This window comes from Maylandia zebra, linkage group LG12 (assembly GCF_041146795.1).
Source record: "Maylandia zebra isolate NMK-2024a linkage group LG12, Mzebra_GT3a, whole genome shotgun sequence".
Lineage (NCBI taxonomy): Eukaryota > Metazoa > Chordata > Actinopteri > Cichliformes > Cichlidae > Maylandia > Maylandia zebra.
Window position 1 is genome coordinate 28,197,731 of NC_135178.1, and position 18,423 is coordinate 28,216,153.

General features: G+C 39.3%; 1 protein-coding gene across 1 annotated transcript; it reads left to right on the forward strand.

Annotated features, from left to right (window-relative positions):
* The first annotated feature begins 1,719 nt into the window (after nt 1-1,719).
* Nucleotides 1,720-18,372, forward strand: rassf2b (Ras association domain family member 2b). The gene is made up of 11 exons (XM_014414666.4): nt 1,720-2,051; nt 8,236-8,374; nt 10,774-10,847; nt 12,669-12,744; nt 13,024-13,175; nt 14,200-14,312; nt 15,083-15,225; nt 15,447-15,600; nt 16,298-16,419; nt 16,592-16,689; nt 16,916-18,372. The coding sequence occupies exons 3-11, from the start codon at nt 10,795-10,797 to the stop codon at nt 16,983-16,985; spliced, it is 981 nt and encodes a 326-aa protein (XP_014270152.1). The 5' UTR covers nt 1,720-2,051; nt 8,236-8,374; nt 10,774-10,794; the 3' UTR covers nt 16,986-18,372.
* The last annotated feature ends 51 nt before the right edge of the window (nt 18,373-18,423 follow it).

Genomic DNA, 18,423 nt, shown 5'->3' on the forward strand with positions numbered 1-18,423 from the left:
AGCGCTAAAAGTGCTGCAGAGTCTCTCTCCCCCTCCCCCCCCCCCCCCAAAAAACAAAACAACAACAACAACAGAGGGCACCGCCTGTCAAAATCTAGTTTTAAGTAATCTGATCCTGGACACAATGCACATGGTCACTGACAGACCCTTGTCTCATTTGTCAGTAATGTAGCTACAGAGTATCTCTAGACTGAGATGTCCCATGGGCTACAAAGCTTTCAGTCTTTAACGTCGAAAAGCATAAAATATCAAAATGTACTGAGATTTGAAACATTTTCTTTAAATTGTGTTTCCCACAAAGATGACTGAAACTAAAATGAAAATATTTAATTCACTTTATTGAAGAGGTAACATGTTTGAATATTTGAGTAGCTCTAACCAGAGCTTTGGTCAGCACTATTTTATTTTAACTTTTTTTTTTTTTTTTTTTTTTTAAAGGTATTTTCAGTGTAAAGAGTTGAATTGTTTTAAACAACTAGAATCAGTTTTTCCTGTGTCGGTCACAGTTTAATTTGCAGAAGGTGGGAAAGTCGGTTAAGAAAGACTGCAATTATGAATTGAAACAACAAAGGAAAATTACCTTCAATTTTCATTGCTGTAAATTCAAAGGAACAATTTCCAGATTAAATGAGGACAAAAAAAACCAAACAACTCGAGTTCCAATTCATGAATCGTGACAAGTAATGGGAACAATGGCTTTAGCCAAAATGTACCAATTTTGTAACCAAAAGGAAACAATACTTAACTGACGTGTTTTTTGTAGTTTTATCAGTTGCATTAAAACTAAAATCGGGCTGAAACCAGCCATATGGTGTAGAGTGTGTGGAGAGAGGCCAAAGACTGAGTGAACCAGCTATTAAAGATTGGCCACATCCACAGTAAAACACACAGAACAGTCAAGTAAAGGAAGCAACAACGAAAGCAAAACAATATACAAGTCAATAGATGCAAATATGTGAGTGCAGGCAGCTTCCTATAGTTCAGCAGGTGGTTATGTCTATGTTTTATACGTGTACAAAAACAGGACTGTCTTTTATTGAAGAATGGTTGTAATTAGTTTATTCAGTGTTTTAAAGTTTCAGTAATAAGATTTTAAAAATTGCTCATTTTTATCACCAGAGTGAAGGCATGAAGAAAGATTTTTCCCTTTGGCTGTTTTCTCTGACAAAGAGAATCAGTGAAAACATGAAACAGGAAGTATTTCCTCTTAGGTTTGTATGATGATTGGAGTTCTGATTAAATGTTTCAGTGGACCACAAGATTTTCAGATCCTCAAGATGGCTAGAAGTTGAAATGGGTTATGTCCATGTTGTGATGATCGAGGACGCCAGAGGTTACACCAAGTCTACAACAGTACTTTTTTAAGGAAAAAGGGAAAAGAAAACAAAATGTTTAGTCTTCTTATAAAAGGGAGCTAATATATGGAAGTTTGTTTCTGACACCAAAATTATTTATTTAAAAAATAAATTTGAAGGTATTTTTTTCAAAATGTAAGTCTCTCATTTAAACTTGTAAGTTGAAATTTTGAGATGCATAACTCGAAATTTTGACTTGGACAGTAATAAATAATGAAATTTTTTTTTTTTTAAGTTTATTGTATTTTGGCAGATCTGATCTTCCATAAGAGCCATAAACTAGCATGAAGTTGCACATGCGTGGACAGAGTTTGACGTGGGACATTGTACTTTTGTGTCGTGCTTCCATTAAATTGGGGTTTCTGTTGAATAATGTCCTTGCCTTCTGCTCTGCTATTGTTGTCCACTTCTCATTCATCTCCTCACGCAGCGCGAACAAAGACACGTCAGCCTCGCCCTCTGATTGGCTCCCTGCCGGGGCCCCGCGACGCTGCTGTGCCGCGAGCTCCGCCACAACAGATGGACCTCTCGCGCTCTCCTCCTACCAGCTTCTGGATGCACTGCTGCACGCGCCCCGCTGATTGTGTCCAACGGCAGGAGAACGAGCGACTTGTCCCAGGAGTTTTAACGGCTAACGCTCAGTTCAGGAGAAACGACTGGAAGACGAAAGAAAAGGACCGAGGAGACCTATGTTAGGTGAGCCGTGAGAAGACTTCCAAAAGTCGGCACGAAGCAGACAGAGGGGTCGGTGTGGCTGAGTAGGCTGATCATGATGATGTGTCTGAGCGGTAGATGTGGCGATACGGGCTGGCTGCAGATGGATTCTTTGGTTGCCTGTATAAAAATGAAGTTTTAGTGTTTCGACAGCATCAAATGCAGGACGATTTGCAGATTTATTTATTTATTAAAAGCGCAGGGGACAGACAGACTAAAAACCTCGAATATGAGGCATTTGTGAGGAAACATCAGGGCACCAAACATGATGCCCTAGCCTAAATCTTGAACAGCAAATGATAGGACTACCCCACTGGGTCTCTACCAGAGTGTGCATAAAGATGTGTCCTTAAAACGCGTTACATAACAAGAAAATAGGGCCGGATAGACGGAGGCAGTGCCAAAAAAAAAAGTGAATATTAATGTGCACTCACTTGCCAGTATATTGTAAACTGCAGTTTAATATATACCAGCAATAAATCCATCCACCATGGTCGTTTCTGGTGTTTTTAAAGTGTTTTGTTGACGTTTGATTTCAACTTTTGGGTGATTAGGTAGGTAAGCGGTAAGCGTAAACCACAATGTAAACATTAAAATTAAATGTTTTCACAAATACTGGACAATATTTAGTTTTGGTAGCTAGTACCAGTCAACTTAAGGTTTCCCTTACTGATTTGTGTTGAGTTATTCTCTAAAATTTTGACCATTACAAATATCAAAATAGTCTTTTCAAGTTCCCATAGCCCTTTCTGACATCTCAAATGCTTTGACTGCCAGTTCATCTGGACGCTTTTATTTATTTTTTTTTGACACCATCTTAGGAAAGTTTTAGCCTGGTGTTTACGGCCCTTGCAATAGTCAATGTTTATGTGATCAGTGACAATCAATGACAACACAGCCCCAGTCTTCACCCGAACAATAACTAGATAAATACCCACACACATACACAATAGGCCATTGTTTGACATTTAAAGTTATTTTCTCAGAAATTTGAGATAATAAGTCAAATTTTAAAATAGTAATCCAAAATTATGACATGTGGGCGGTTAAAAAAAAACAAACTTCTATAACAGATTAGGCTGAAACAGAAAACTAATTTATTTTCCTTTTAACATCCCATCTTTCCTGCCGCAGTCTCCCTCTGTGCTCCTGCTTTGATATATAATTAAAATCTAGTGCCGCACACACATTTGTTCAGGAATCAGGAGGTGCAGTGATAATTGTGGTGTCACTTTTGAAGACACTTGGAACAACAATGGCAAACCTTAACTTTCTGAACCTCAAGGGGAGCAATTAAATGGACTATTAGTGACAGAGAACAAGAGAAGTGAAGGGGCATCCACGCAGGAACGTGGTGATCAGAGTCCATAGAAAATCAGTAAGAAAACCATAAACCTAAAAAAAAAATTCAGGTAAAACTCTAACATTTCTGCCTTCCCTCTTTGCAATTTTTTCCATAGCCCTCCTCTCTGCCAAAGCAGATCACTTGGGTTGCTGGTTTGGGCCCACAAGTTATATTTTTGATACCCCTGCACTGCATAATAGACATTAAATTGAGGCTGTCGAAGCTCTGATATATCCGATGATATTGATGTGCAGAGCTGGTGAGACTGATGTTTAAAGTGGACGTAAAACCAATTTGGTTTAAGTTTTGAACAAAGTGTCAGTGTGTGTTTCAGCTCTGAAAATGTAATTTCATTGTCTCTACTTTTGAAGTTACAAAAGACCAGAGTGCTGGAAAATTACACCAAATTAAAGAGCACCAAATTTATACCGAGCTCTATGTACTTTGAAGAACTGTAACTAGGAAAATATTTGTAGCATGGTTAAACTTTGCATGGCGTCATTATTTCACAAAAAAGTGGGTGTGCTTTGATTGACGGAGATGGGAATTTCTTCCAGATTTAATTGACTTTATGTGAAACAAACCAGCAGCTGATAATCTTTAGCTCTACCATCTGCCGAAAAGGAAGAAAAGCTCCGTCTTTATCTGGAATCTGGGAGCCATATTCGGATTCGAGTCATGCTTCACTGTGTTGTTTTTTTTGTTTTGTTTTTTTGACAAGCCCAGTAAGCCTAACAAGGAGCAGGAGAGACGAACAGACACACACACATACACACACTATTTTTGGCTCAGTGTTGTGAACTAGTTTCGGGAGCTCAGATGTTTTTGGTGTTGCTATGACAATAATGACAATAGCAAGGCAGAGCAGTGGTAACGTGGAGGCTGAAGGCAGGGGAAGAGGACAGGAGCTATTCATCGAGCATTTCAGCCAAAGACATTGACGGAGGAGGTTCAGAGGGAGCAGGGCAAGAGGGCAGAAAACAAGCCGGGGGGAGGATGGAGGAAGTTGTGATCCTGGTTTGTAATAGTGTGTTAGATAGCCTCTAGTCTTTCACAAGGAAACATGAAGCAGCAAACTGTGAACAGAAAGCAGCGGAGAGCAGAGTTACTGTGGTACAAAAATGATGAGACATAAATATATATAGAAAGAGGGGGTAGATGGAGGCTGTGGGTTGACTGAGGTTGTAATGAGGCACGGGGGGATTTCAGACGGTCGATTAGCTCTACATTTGGACACAGAAGAGCACTCCGATCTGAAACAGGACTAGGTCAGCCGTGGGTCAGTCTGGCTAGATTTATATGCTGCTGGTTCTGCTATTGCAGCCACACCATCCTGCAGAGCATTTCTACAGGGAGTGCAGAATTATTAGGCAAGTTGTATTTTTGAGGAATAATTTTATTATTGAACAACAACAATGTTCTCAATGAACCCAAAAAACTCATTAATATCAAAGCTGAATGTTTTTGGAAGTAGTTTTTAGTTTTAGCTATTTTAGGGGGATATCTGTGTGTGCAGGTGACTATTACTGTGCATAATTATTAGGCAACTTAACAAAAAACAAATATATACCCATTTCAATTATTTATTTTTACCAGTGAAACCAATATAACATCTCCACATTCACAAATATACATTTCTGACATTCAAAAACAAAACAAAAACAAATCAGTGACCAATATAGCCACCTTTCTTTGCAAGGACACTCAAAAGCCTGCCATCCATGGATTCTGTCAGTGTTTTGATCTGTTCACCATCAACATTGCGTGCAGCAGCAACCACAGCCTCCCAGACACTGTTCAGAGAGGTGTACTGTTTTCCCTCCTTGTAAATCTCACATTTGATGATGGACCACAGGTTCTCAATGGGGTTCAGATCAGGTGAACAAGGAGGCCATGTCATTAGTTTTTCTTCTTTTATACCTTTTCTTGCCAGCCACGCTGTGGAGTACTTGGACGCGTGTGATGGAGCATTGTCCTGCATGAAAATCATGTTTTTCTTGAAGGATGCAGACTTCTTCCTGTACCACTGCTTGAAGAAGGTGTCTTCCAGAAACTGGCAGTAGGACTGGGAGTTGAGCTTGACTCCATCCTCAACCCGAAAAGGCCCCACAAGCTCATCTTTGATGAGCCCAAACCAGTACTCCACCTCCACCTTGCTGGCGTCTGAGTTGGACTGGCGCTCTCTGCCCTTTACCAATCCAGCCACGGGCCCATCCATCTGGCCCATCAAGACTCACTCTCATTTCATCAGTCCATAAAACCTTAGAAAAACCAGTCTTGAGATATTTCTTGGCCCAGTCTTGACGTTTCAGCTTGTGTGTCTTGCTCAGTGGTGGTCGTCTTTCAGCCTTTCTTACCTTGGCCATGTCTCTGAGTATTGCACACCTTGTGCTTTTGGGCACTCCAGTGATGTTGCAGCTCTGAAATATGGCCAAACTGGTGGCAAGTGGCATCTTGGCAGCTGCATGCTTGACTTTTCTCAGTTCATGGGCAGTTATTTTGCGCCTTGGTTTTTCCACACGCTTCTTGTGACCCTGTTGACTATTTTGAATGAAACGCTTGATTGTTCGATGATCACGCTTGAGAAGCTTTGCAATTTTGAGACTGCTGCATCCCTCTGCAAGATATCTCACTATTTTTGACTTTTCTGAGCCCGTCAAGTCCTTCTTTTGACCCATTTTGCCAAAGGAAAGGAAGTTGCCTAATAATTATGCACACCTGATATAGGGTGTTGATGTCATTAGACCACACCCCTTCTCATTACAGAGATGCACATCACCTAATATGCTTAATTGGTAGTAGGCTGTCGAGCCTATACAGCTTGGAGTAAGACAACATGCATGAAGAGGATGATGTGGACAAAATACTCATTTGCCTAATAATTCTGCACTCCCTGTACTAACACAAGAATCTCTTGTTATAACAGACAAAAGTGATCAATGGTTTGGAGATGTTTCAATTAAACAGGGTAACTGCATCGAAATCTGGTCTCTGAGCATGTTATGGCCTGCTATTGTAGAGCTGCCTTATTTTGATAAAAAAAAAAAAAAATACGTGAGTACTCTGCAGTGGGCTGCTTATGATTATTTAGAGCTTTAGCTTTGCATTTCCATTACAGTCATATGTTTTGATACATTTATGGAGTTCTAAAACTAAAACAATATAAATTGTTCACTTTTTTTTTTTTGATAACTTGAAATGGAGCGAAAAAGGAAAAAAAAACCTGTTAAACACTTTTAGGCCTCTTTTGAAACTTTGAATCACATTTTTTGTTTGTGCAAATGAAACACATTAAAAGTAGACTAAAGTAATAATAAAGTTTATAAAATATAACAGTCTAATAGTTTTACAATAGTAAAAGTGAATTTGAAGCCCAGCTGCAGATTAGTTTTTGCATCAGTTTAGCCATCGCTATCATAATTCAGCAAAATGAAAAGAGTAAGGTGCCAGGTAAACTAAAAATAAAATGTCTAAAGAATAAGTGTTGTTCATAGTAGAAGTGGGGTCAATTATCTAAAGCGACAGACAGTACCAAGGTGAAGAAGAGAGTGTAGCCAGGGTACAGTGGGTAGAGATGAGTGATTAGAGTGAAAGGGAGGGTTTATAAGATGGTAGTGAGATGTACTATGATTAGTTTGTAGAGAGTGACCCTGAAAAGAGTTGAAGATGCTCTCACTCCCAATGACTGACCAATGCTGTATTAATTTCTAATAATGTATTCATTATAAATGGATACTTCAGAAGGACAGCTTAGGTCGAGACAAAGTTGGAGAGGTAAGGCTGAGATGGATTGGACATGCAGAGGAGGGACAGCGAATACACTGAACAAAGGAAGGTGAATATGGAGCCTGCCAGGCAGAAGGAAAAGACCACAGAGAAAATGGATGCAGTGAAAGAGGACATGTAGAGGGGCAGGTGTGATACAGGAGGATGCTAGAGGCAAGGTGAGATGGAAGCATCTGATCCACTTTGGCAACCACTAAAGAGAGCAGCCAAAAGAAGATCATTTGTATTCATCTAGTTTTTCATTTACAACCCCTGAATTAAATAATATGTTAACTCGTATTAGATGATTGACACTGCTCTAAAATAACAGTGAAAAGAACAAAATGGGTGTCTCACCATGAATGAGCAGTGAGTATGGCTCACATTTTTAATGTTGCCCTCTCAGCAGCGTTAAAAGTGACATGTCTGAGTCAATCTTTTTCTCTGGAGCTTGAAGTCTCATGAAAGAAGGATCAATTTTGTTATCAGATTCCAGTTTAGTTGGCATAAAGTTCACGTTGATCTCAGACAATTATGGCATTGTTTTTGTGTTGTCAGCTGTCCACATGTCCGTCGCAGACCGCTGCCTTTGACCGTGATAATAAAGGCTAATGTCTTCCATTGTGTAGGTCAGTGCTTAGCTTTTGAGCTCTTGACAGGGCTAATATAGGTGATGAAATATTGATAGCCCCTGGCGTTGGGCTGAGCTGATTGGCGTTAAATATTTAATTTGCCCACATTAACTGAGGCTTTTTATTTCAGAGATTGACAGCCCCATCTTATTTTATCAGCACTGCGTGTTGAAGCTGCTTCTGTTTACACTAAACTGTGGAAGTATGTGCCTGATCCAAGAGTTTAAAGATTGATAACAGGGTGAGGCTCGTCCACGTGTGTGTAAGCGGATTATTCATTTGTGCTGCTTGAATTGAGGAAGTTTTAAGCTGTGTCAGGCCCTGTGTCGGCTTCCTGTGTGGCTGATTGAGTAAAGGAGGAAGTGATTTAACGGAAGGGGAGCACTTCCTTTTAACGTCCCCACTCTTCCCTGTCTGTTCACAGTCACGTTCAGAAGAAAAGACCCTCTTGGATCACTGACACCTGAGGATACAAACAGAATCTACCTGCCTATAACTTTGGCTGCCTCTCCTCATAGGCAGTTTCTTCTCTGGTGACTCAACAACTCATAGTCTTTACGACGGTAAGATCCATTGTTGTCTTATAATACATTTATATATATATATATTCTTAATATTTCATATTTTGTTGGCTGTTATGTTACAGAGGCACTGGCTATGTAACAGGAAGGTAGTTTAAACCGAGGCCTTTCAACTAATGTCCAAAATGGTTTTGGGTGTTTCGGCCTGTTTACAGTAAATCAAGTGTATTTAACACTACTGTGGGGAGTATGCTGTAAACAGGGGTTAACTGTAACTAATTAGCAGTAATACTACTTCAATGTTAACACAAAACAAAAAAGTCTACGGCAGGTATGGGTAAAGTACACACCTGGGGCTGGAATCAGCCTGCAGACTACCTCAGGTCACTCACAGTTGCTCTAAAAGGAATATGAAAGGAGGCTAGACACACGTTTTTTTTAAATATACATGAATCATACAAATTTAGAGTTTGTTGCAAATAACAGTGGAGCAGTAATAAGCTGTGTCCAGTGAATTGCTTACCCAGTGGAAGGATTCGAACTCCACCGTCTTGTATTGTAGCTGGTAGTCCTTGTCTTCGTAGTCTCAGTTAGCTCACCCACTTGAACCATCTCTCTGCCTCCAGCTCGCCAAGGCACTCCGCAGTAGAACAAGGACTATTGTCAAGGAGTCTCTGGGGACTGCCACAAAAGTGACCTGATCATCTTACGGGTAGAAAAACAAGAGACAGCAAGGGATGCAAAACAAACAGCAGAGGAATAGCAGCTGTAGGTATAGCTGTAATTTCGTAGGTCATCACTGTTGCATAGTGTGGACTTAAATGTTACTTAAATCTAACACAGTGTAGGTGTCTTGAAGAGTGAAGAATAAATTGTGACCTGATGACAGATCTAAGTGTAAAGTCACACAGATATTGAAGCTGTATTGTCAGGTCATCATGAATGTCTAACCATTTTTTTTTTTTTTTTTTGCAATCTGCCTTAAACAGGCGATCATTTAAACCAATAGGATTCATTTTCTTCAGAGGCTAAGCTGAGACCTGCAGTAAATGTTGTTTCAGTTCAGTTGTGACTTATTGAAATATGTCAGTGTAGAAAAAAATCACGCGCATTGCATGACAAAGCAGAGGTCTTTCTACATATAGAGGAAAATCCCCAGAAGAAAATGTGTTTTTAAGGTCTATGTCAGCATCATTGATGACCCTGTGCAATCCATCCATCCATCCATCCATTCGCTTCCGCTTATCCTTTTCAGGGTCGCGGGGGGCGCTGGAGCCTATCCCAGCTGTCATAGGGCGAGAGGCAGGGTACACCCTGGACAGGTCGCCAGTCTGTCGCAGTCGCCAGTCTGTCGCAGGACCCTGTGCAATCATATTATGTATTTTTTTTATTATTATTATTAAGGTCAAGGGTTAAAAAAAACTATCATTCTTCATTGAAAGTTGTTCCAAAATATCCTTTCTGCTTGTCTCAAAAACACAGGGTTTGGTTAGAGAACCAAGAATTCTTATTTTAATTACTTAAAAAAAGATGTTTCTTATAGCATGGGCTTGTTAAGTAACTATCATGAACTTTCATTTTGGGGAATAACTTTTGTGGGCTAGGCCAGAGGTCATCACTGATTTTAGACCTCAAAGAGTTAGGTGGGGTTACATTTACTCAACCATAAAATGTATTTTTGCTCATGAAATTGCTAAAACGGTAGCAAAATGCTCAATTTCGTGTTAAGTAAGGCGATTCATTGCTTCATCTACATGCAAACTAATCTTGGTAAGTGCCTCTGACTCCAAAGGCCTATTTTGAGGAAAAACCCTGCAACAGTTGCATCTTTAACTTTTGGTCTTCATGTTCTGAGGAAAAACAAAAAGAAAAGAAAAGCGTGCTATATGGCAGATGAAGGCACATAATGTGTTTTGCCAGTAGCATGCTCAGAGATGAATGTTTAGGCAGCTGAAATAATTTGCAGCAGCAGGTGGTCCATGTGTCCTGCACCTGTCCTTCATCCGGAGGTTTCTATCTTGCCAAACTCACACAGAAACACTCTGTCACTCAGCGAAGAGGGAAGGAAAACTCTGCAGGGTGGTGGCAGAGTGCCATTTAAAACAGCTGCATGTGCAAATGTGCAGCGTTTGTTTATGTGAAAGAGCTCACAGGAAAGAGAAAATACATTGTAAGACGAAGAAGAGAATGAGGAGAGCAGCTGCTCCCCTCATTCGCATAGTATATGTTTTGATTTAGTACAGGGACACAGTGGTGGAGGTTTAACTATCTTAAGGGAAGTAGTTGCCAGGAAAGCAGATATCATCTTCTTGTTATTGTTTACGGTCTGCAGCTCTGCCTCCTCCTCTTCCTGCAGTCACTCTGTCACTTCTGTTCTGTGCTCGCTGCTGGTCATGAGGAGTCATGAGACATTAACTCTGTGTGCCTTCTTTGTGTCTCAGCTCCTCTCATGCTCACTGAGAATGGATGATACACAGTACGGGGTTCAGATCGGAGAGAACAAGTTCGTCAGCAAGTAAGTCTTCCATCCCGCACTGTTTCTCATATAAACATAAGTATGTTTATACAGATTATAAATTCACAGTAAGTGACAACAGGGAAACAAATGAGTAGCCTTTATTCATCTTTGGTATGTTTAAAAAAAACCCATTAATTTAAAAAAGATGATGTGAAATAGGGATGTTTGTGGTTTTAAAGGTTTCAGCCTGTTAACTGTTTGCAGTGTTCATTATCTGAAATCTAGGTCTTTATTTATGACAACAAGTATCCCTAATACCTAACAAACTGTGTGATCTTTGGCTTTTGAAGTCTGACCAATCAGTTAATAAAAATGATAAATAATGCACACTGAAAACTATTAACAATTATTTTTCTCCACAACATAAAGTTACAGTTACTCCGCCTACCTGCATATACATTCACTTGTATTGTGAGACTTCAGTATAGAGACATTGAAATATTAAGGGAACAGGACTTCACCTGGTCCTGAAACTGCTTGTCAGTTAATTGTCAAATTACATTTGACTTCTATAAGCATACAAGACACGATATCCTGCCAAGATGACTGAATAATAAACAGCAGTACACAGATCATGTTACCAGTCACTCACAGGGTTAACACAGAGACAGGAAATCACACACTTGCATCTACTGAAACCCCAAACCTCTCAACAGAAAGCCAAATCAACATTTTATTCACACAGCCAAAGATAAATGTCTTTTCCAAAGTTTTTAATGGTGGCTTTATTAAGCTGATGAGAAAACATCAATTGAAACTGAATCTCAGCCTTACCAAGAACAGACATTAAATGCTTCTCTTTAGACATGCTTCTTATCTTACTACACCAAGAAACTGCTACACCCACTTTTCTTCTTCCTTTGTCTGTACATTAAAAAAGAAATGAGAGCTAATGAAAGAAAGGACGGGATCTGAAAATTACACATTAATCTCAATTCTGTGACTTATTTTTAATCTTTTAATCCTGATCTCATCTGGTTCTTATCTGGTGGGAAAGAACTTAAATGTAGTAGTGGCTATCAAGTAATGCTAATGGAGAATAAACCTCTAGGAGAAAACTGTGAGAAGATGAAAAATCAGTGAAAACGGCAACATTGTAATTTAAGGTTTGGGTGGGTCAGAGAATTTTGTCAGATTTGAGATTGGGCAGTTTGTTAATCTCAGGGTTAAACAGGGTTGGAATTAACATTTCAATCTGCCCCTGCATAAAGTACACAATAACACTAATCCAGCAGCAGAGACTGCCCTATCTTTCTCTAAACATATATGAAGTTTTTTTTTTTTAATTAGTTCTTTTTATTTTCGGTCTTACTGACATTAACATTAACAGCATAGTAAGGAATACTTTATTTTATCAGGAATGTTGTGGAGGGCCGCACCAGCATTACACAGGAGGTGATCTATTACTACATGGCTATATTACAACCTGCCCCTGCACAGTGGCATAGAATGAGACTTTGTAGAATAGTTTTCTTTTTGTTTGCTCATCTCTCAGCTGCCTTCAACTCACCACCACAGAAACTAAGTGAAATCCAAAATTACCAAAGTGGTGATTAAGTGCCAGAAATATTGTCAGTGCAGTGACCTGTATCCACTGATGTTAGCACCAACTGGTTTTCAGATATATTTGCATCACTCCATTAGTGATGATGTTATGCATTTTTGGGATGAATAAAGATCCCCAAAATTTGAACTAGTGTTGTTAAAAGTGCACGGTGCATGCAGAATTACAGCTGCAGGCACTACGAGGTGGTAAATCAGTGGGAATCTCCTTAAAACTTTGTTTCCTTCCAGTGATTTAACTACTTCTGTCTTCAGGTCAACAGTCCTGTCACATCTTAAAACTTACAACCTCTATTATGAAGGGCAGAATCTGCAGCTGCGGCACAGAGAGGTGAGTAATTGCATCTCTCGGTTTGTGTGTGTATGTACTCACATACAGTGTGAGTGAGTGAATGTGTTTAATCTTATTTTATTGTTTTAAATTTCAACAGAAGAACCTGAATGTGTCGAGGCTTCATCCCCGCTTTCACTTTTGCTCTTAATATATTTAATATAATATACCCCACCCATTTCACCCTATATCCCTAAGGAGTAGCAACTGTCCAGTCTGTGTGTATTTACTGTATATGTGTGTTTGTGTGTATTCATCAGTATTCGTGTCTTCCAACAGGAAGAAGAGGAACTGATTGTTGAGGGCTTGCTGAATATCTTTTGGGGCCTCCGGCGACCAATCAGGCTACAGATGCAGGATGACCACGAGCGAATCCGGCCGCCCCCCTCCTCCACGTCTTGGCACTCGGGTTGCAATCTGGACAGTCAAGGGTAAGAGCTCCAGACAGATCCAGTTACACCCCAGTGACCGGAAATGGTGATACAGAGAGGTCAGTGAGGGCAGATATAGATTTTATCTAGTTTGTCCAATGAAAGACAAGCAGGTATTTAATGTTTAAAAGTGTGTAATTAGGGTTTGAGATTTAAATCCATGTAAATGGAGTTTAATTCCTAAATAAGATACAAATTGGCAGCTTTCCATAAGCAAAAGTGAATCTTTTAAGCCACACTTCTGGTTTAATTGAGGATCGTACTCCAAGCTATTGCAAATCAGTCCATGTCAATAGGCTCTTAGTGCCATTTTCAGCGCTCCCATTTATCAAAAGAAGCTATTCTTGCTCCGAGGATAGCAGGCCTCACAGGCATAGAGCTGCCATTTGGATGTTAACATGAAAACAACAACAAAAACTCTCATAAGTAGCCAAATTGCTGTGAGATTCTTCAGAAATTTGCTTGATTATGACAGGAAACATTGTCACAACTCCTAACTAAAAGAACAGCTGCACTGGCAAAGAGGAACAGCAGTCACAAGTTGAAACTAACCAACCCAGATATGACGTATGTTAAACAGCAGGTTAAAAATGGCAGCTACTACAGGAAACCTAATAATAAGACTCACCACTACAGTCAGGACAGACCAGCATGTTGATGGCATCACAAACACATATCAAAGTGAAAAAAGAAAAACTGGTGTTCTCAAGAAAATCTCACAAACTGATCGAGATCTCCCTCTAGATTCATACATGGTGTGGAGGGAGTTTTAGACCTGGACTGCTCTTAAACTTAATGGCTTTACAAGATTCTAGTGGCTGTTAGTCCACACTAAAATCAATATCAGGATAATAGTTTTTTGAGAAACTACAGCTTATGGTCATAAATACATGATGGGAGTTATCATTTGAAGGTGCAGTTTTTATCTGAAAAAATATTTTTAGCTGTATGTTTACAGTTTTGACAGTTTGCAGTTCTTCTCCTTCACCCCATAAATGTACTCTCTCCTGTTCCCTGTTTGAAGTTCTCCCACCACCACAGATGGTCAACAGGCTCAGCAGAGCTCACCCACAGTGGAAGTGACGCCACCTGACAGCCAACCAGAGGACAACGGTGTGACTGAAGAGGAGGCAGAAGGTAAATTTTGGACTTTCGTTTTATACATTTATATTTTAAGACTTCAGTCATTTAGATTTTAAATATTTCAAGCTGTATCTACATGGTTATAAATAACCAATAAAGTAAGAGTAAAATATTAACCCAAAGGTGTAAATTAGTCTAAATTGCCCATAGGTGTGAATGCGGGAGTGAATGTAAGCGCGACTGGTTGTCTGTCTCTGTGTATTAGCTCTGCGACAGACTGGCGACCTGTCCAGGGCGTACCCCGCCTCTTGCCCTATGACAGCTGGGATATGCTCCTGCACCCCCTGTGACTCTGAAAAGGATAAGCGGATGGATGGATAGATAGATTTATCTTATTTTGAACGTGTTTGCTCACACTTCTTTCAGTATTTATAGATTTTTTTGAGCTGTTTCTCAGTTTTTTGCTACCTGTTCTTTTGGTTTTACTCATTTGAACTGTACATTACTCTGATGGCTATAATGAGGATCGAATAAGCAGCCTCAAACATCAGTCATTTACTAAGAATATTTTGTTTTTAAACTGGCTGAATCTTGGCGAAAAAAAGTTGGATCGCATTAAGATGAAATGAAATTAGCTATAAACACATTTTTAATTAAAAATAAAATTTGCACATTAAAGCGAAAGATAAAATTTGTTTACAGTTCTGTGTAAGTGATGTTTATTTCTAAAACTATGGTTTTCTTTCACTATTTTGTGATCTTAGCTTAGGGCTACACTGAATAATAATCAGTAATTTAAGGTGGTTCAACATTTGATTTGACAGAGGACAGTGAGAGCTCCGCTCAGCTCCTCAGGACAAAGAGCGATGCCGGGGTCTTAAGGAGAGGCCAGCGAAGGTCGCCAAGTGACCAGAGGAAAATCCGACGCCATCGATTCTCCATCAACGGACACTTCTACAACCATAAAGTAAAACTTTTAAAAACTTACAGAATAATCAAATAAAATTCATTAGGTTAGTTCATTTATGTGACTTTATGTGATTTGGGAACAGGTTTTAGTTACATTTTTCTTGAGAAAATGTGTTTAAAAGTGAAAAGAGTAAAAGTTTTAGCTTCAACAATTTTAACTGAACCTAAATTAATATTTAAAATATTAATATTTAAAATGTTTTTCCATTTCATCCTCAGACAGCAGTGTTTACGCCTGCTTACGGGTCGGTGACTAACGTTCGCATCAACAGCTGTATGACCACGCCGCAGGTGCTACGAGTTCTCCTTAACAAGTTCAAAATCGAAAACAGCCCAGATGATTTTGCACTCTATCTGGTCCATGCTAGTGGAGGTGAGTTAAGACTTTAGCCGCAGTCCACTAATTTTATTTTATCTGATTTTATCATCTACTTTTAGACTTTTAGTTTTATTACTTTTAAAGTTGGAAGTTTTTGCATTATTGCTGGTGGTGCAATCAAATCTGAACTAAAGCTACAACACAGAGCTTCTCTATAAAGCTTCGTAGCTGAAAATGCTACGTCAAGATGAACAGGATCAACCTTTTGAATCTCTATAAAGCTTATAATTTATTTTTATTTTTTTTAGAGGCTATGATATTTGGAAACTCAACACAGAATCGGTGTTGTCATTATTCCATTTCTGTTCACTCACTGGGTTTTCTGAGCTGAAAGAAACACATTGCAGTCAGTAATCAAACAGCAATTAGCAGAAGTGTAACTGAAAAGTAATGATGCTTTCAAAATGATGATGAAGATGTTTGATGAGATTGTAGATTATGTTGCGGTAACAAATGGCAAACTACCCCACATACAACTGAGTGCTCTTGCTGTTTGTTTTTGATTAAGTTCTTGCATCAGACCCAGCTGTAAAGTCTGAATGTCAGTGCTAAATTATTCATGAACTATTGGCTATGTGGATTACAAATATGGATATGTGTCATGTAGCTCAAAGGCGGACATTGAGGACATTGTGTATAAAATGTGTTATTGTTATTAATCCATCACTCCGTGTATGTTCTGGTGTTTCAGAGCGAGTGAAACTGAAGCGGACTGACTATCCTATGTTGCTGAGAATCATGCAGGGACCGTGTGAGCAAGTCTGCAAAATATTCCTCATGGAAGAAGATCTCGGAGAAGAAGTCACATATGATGTAAATCACCATTTTCTTTTTTCATAGCTATAAATGAACATGTGTTAATTATTTTACAGTTACTTTTTCCTTGTAAAACGAATAAAGTATACGCACAAGTATTTGCACTTGTGTTTCCAATATTCAATTATCTTTTGGGATTTGGCCTTAAAATTCTCTTTGCTTTCACAAGGTGGCGCAGTATATCAAGTTTGAGATGCCTGTCCTCCAGAGTTTCATCACCAAGCTAAAGGAAGAGGAGGACAGAGAGGTGCAGAAACTCAGGAGAAGGTATAAGAAATACATTTTTAATCTGTCCTGGCATTCAGTAAACATAATCTTAACATCTTTAACTTTTATGAGCTGCAATAAATATGAAAAGTGGAGGCCTACAAGCTATTTTTAAACTATTTTTTAGCCCACCACCTGCCCCCAGTCTAATGTGGATGTGCACGTGTTTTTATTGGCTCTTTAAAAAATCCTCAGATTTGGTCTTCCTCTGCCTTCATATTTGCAGGTATAACTATATTCGGAATATAATCGAGAAGCAGCTCCAGTGTCTTCCAGAGGGGGCAAAGTGTATGTGATCTGCTTATGGTAGGGCCCCCCACACCAAACTGTCACCACAGCTGCCAAGCCGTGACCAAGAGAATGACCAAGAATCAGCTGACAAGAGCAACAAGTACATGTTTCACCAACTGTCCTCCCTCAGCACATCCCACAATCAGTCAGCCCACAGTTTGCTCTTTCGTGCACGTGTTGAGTGTGACCATCTCTGTGATACTGAGAGTCATGGCAACACACACACTTTTTTTTCTTTGCTTTTCTTTACCATGAACAGAGCACTCGGACAAACGTCTCCTGTTTGTGTTTTTTAACCTTTTTTTAGTCTGTTAGCCTGCAAGATGAGGCTAAAATGTAACCTGTCTTCTGCCTTCGCTGCAGGAAATATTCAAAATCGTTTTAAAGCACAAATGTCATCTTATAGTGACTATATAGGTTTCTCCAAGCACAAAACACACAAAGTTGGTGGGATACTTTGAAGCTGATGTAAACATTTAGGACCTTTTTCATTTCATTGATGTGAAATCTTTTTATTGCCACTGCAGGCTGTGACTGTGATAATGCAGTTACACACAGTATTTGGCAATTTTACATGTAGGCAGCATGTAAGACTGAGAATCACAGGGAACAACCATCCTGTAAATGTGGAGTGGTCTGACGGTGACAAAAATTAACCTTACATATTTCATTAAATTTAATGCATAAAAAGCCCAAGTGAAAGAGTATGGAGAAGTGATTCCTGCATATCAAACCCCCAAAACTTCAACTGTTTATGTTTGGTGGCACCGGTCTTTGTCCTGCTTACTGAGTTTTAAATGAGATCTGGTGACATTGAAGCCAAACTCTCAGCATGAAGTTAGATCCAGAAGTTCCCCAAAATAACAGACTATTCCTTGGAATAATGCAACTTTTTGAGCTACTTGTTTTGTTCCTACACACACTCTTACGCTAAAGGTTTGCCTGACGTTAACCAGATTGCACAAAATCTTCATGTTTTGTTTTCATTTTGATTTAGTTTTTTTTTGTTTTTGTTTTTTTGACATCTACATCCAGCAGAGACAAGAAGCACAAAACGATAATCCCACAAGACTGTGAATTTTACGGAGAATGTTTTTAAACGTACGAACGAGCATTTCTAAGCAGTGCGGTTTGCCTCCACATGTACAGCACTTTGTCTCCTTCCGCCTGACAGTTCAGTATTTCTGACACGCAGTGGACGACGCCCCGAAGATTGTGTGAGAGCATGCATGTTGTGTTTTTAGTGACTAAGACTTGCCTGCTTTTGTATTGTGTCTTTTACAAAGTAAAGAAGAAATTTTAGCCTTTAAAGTGTTAACTCTTGCCACTACTTTGTGGAAGTTTTCGTACAATGTTTGTTATTTAATAAAAAATTTGTCTGGGGAAAATGAACTTGTAGTTCTCATCTGTTTTTGTTGCAGTCACTGCTACCTAACGATGCTG

What these genes read in the sequence shown, in the direction of transcription:
- rassf2b (XM_014414666.4), top strand. Translation starts at nt 10,795, where the DNA reads ATGGATGATACACAGTACGGGGTTCAGATCGGAGAGAACAAGTTCGTC. An exon ending in GAGAACAAGTTCGTCAGCAA is followed by an intron (nt 10,848 to 12,668) that starts GTAAGTCTTCCA and finishes TTCTGTCTTCAG; the next exon opens with GTCAACAGTCCTGTCACATC. An exon ending in GTGCAGAAACTCAGGAGAAG is followed by an intron (nt 16,690 to 16,915) that starts GTATAAGAAATA and finishes TCATATTTGCAG; the next exon opens with GTATAACTATATTCGGAATA.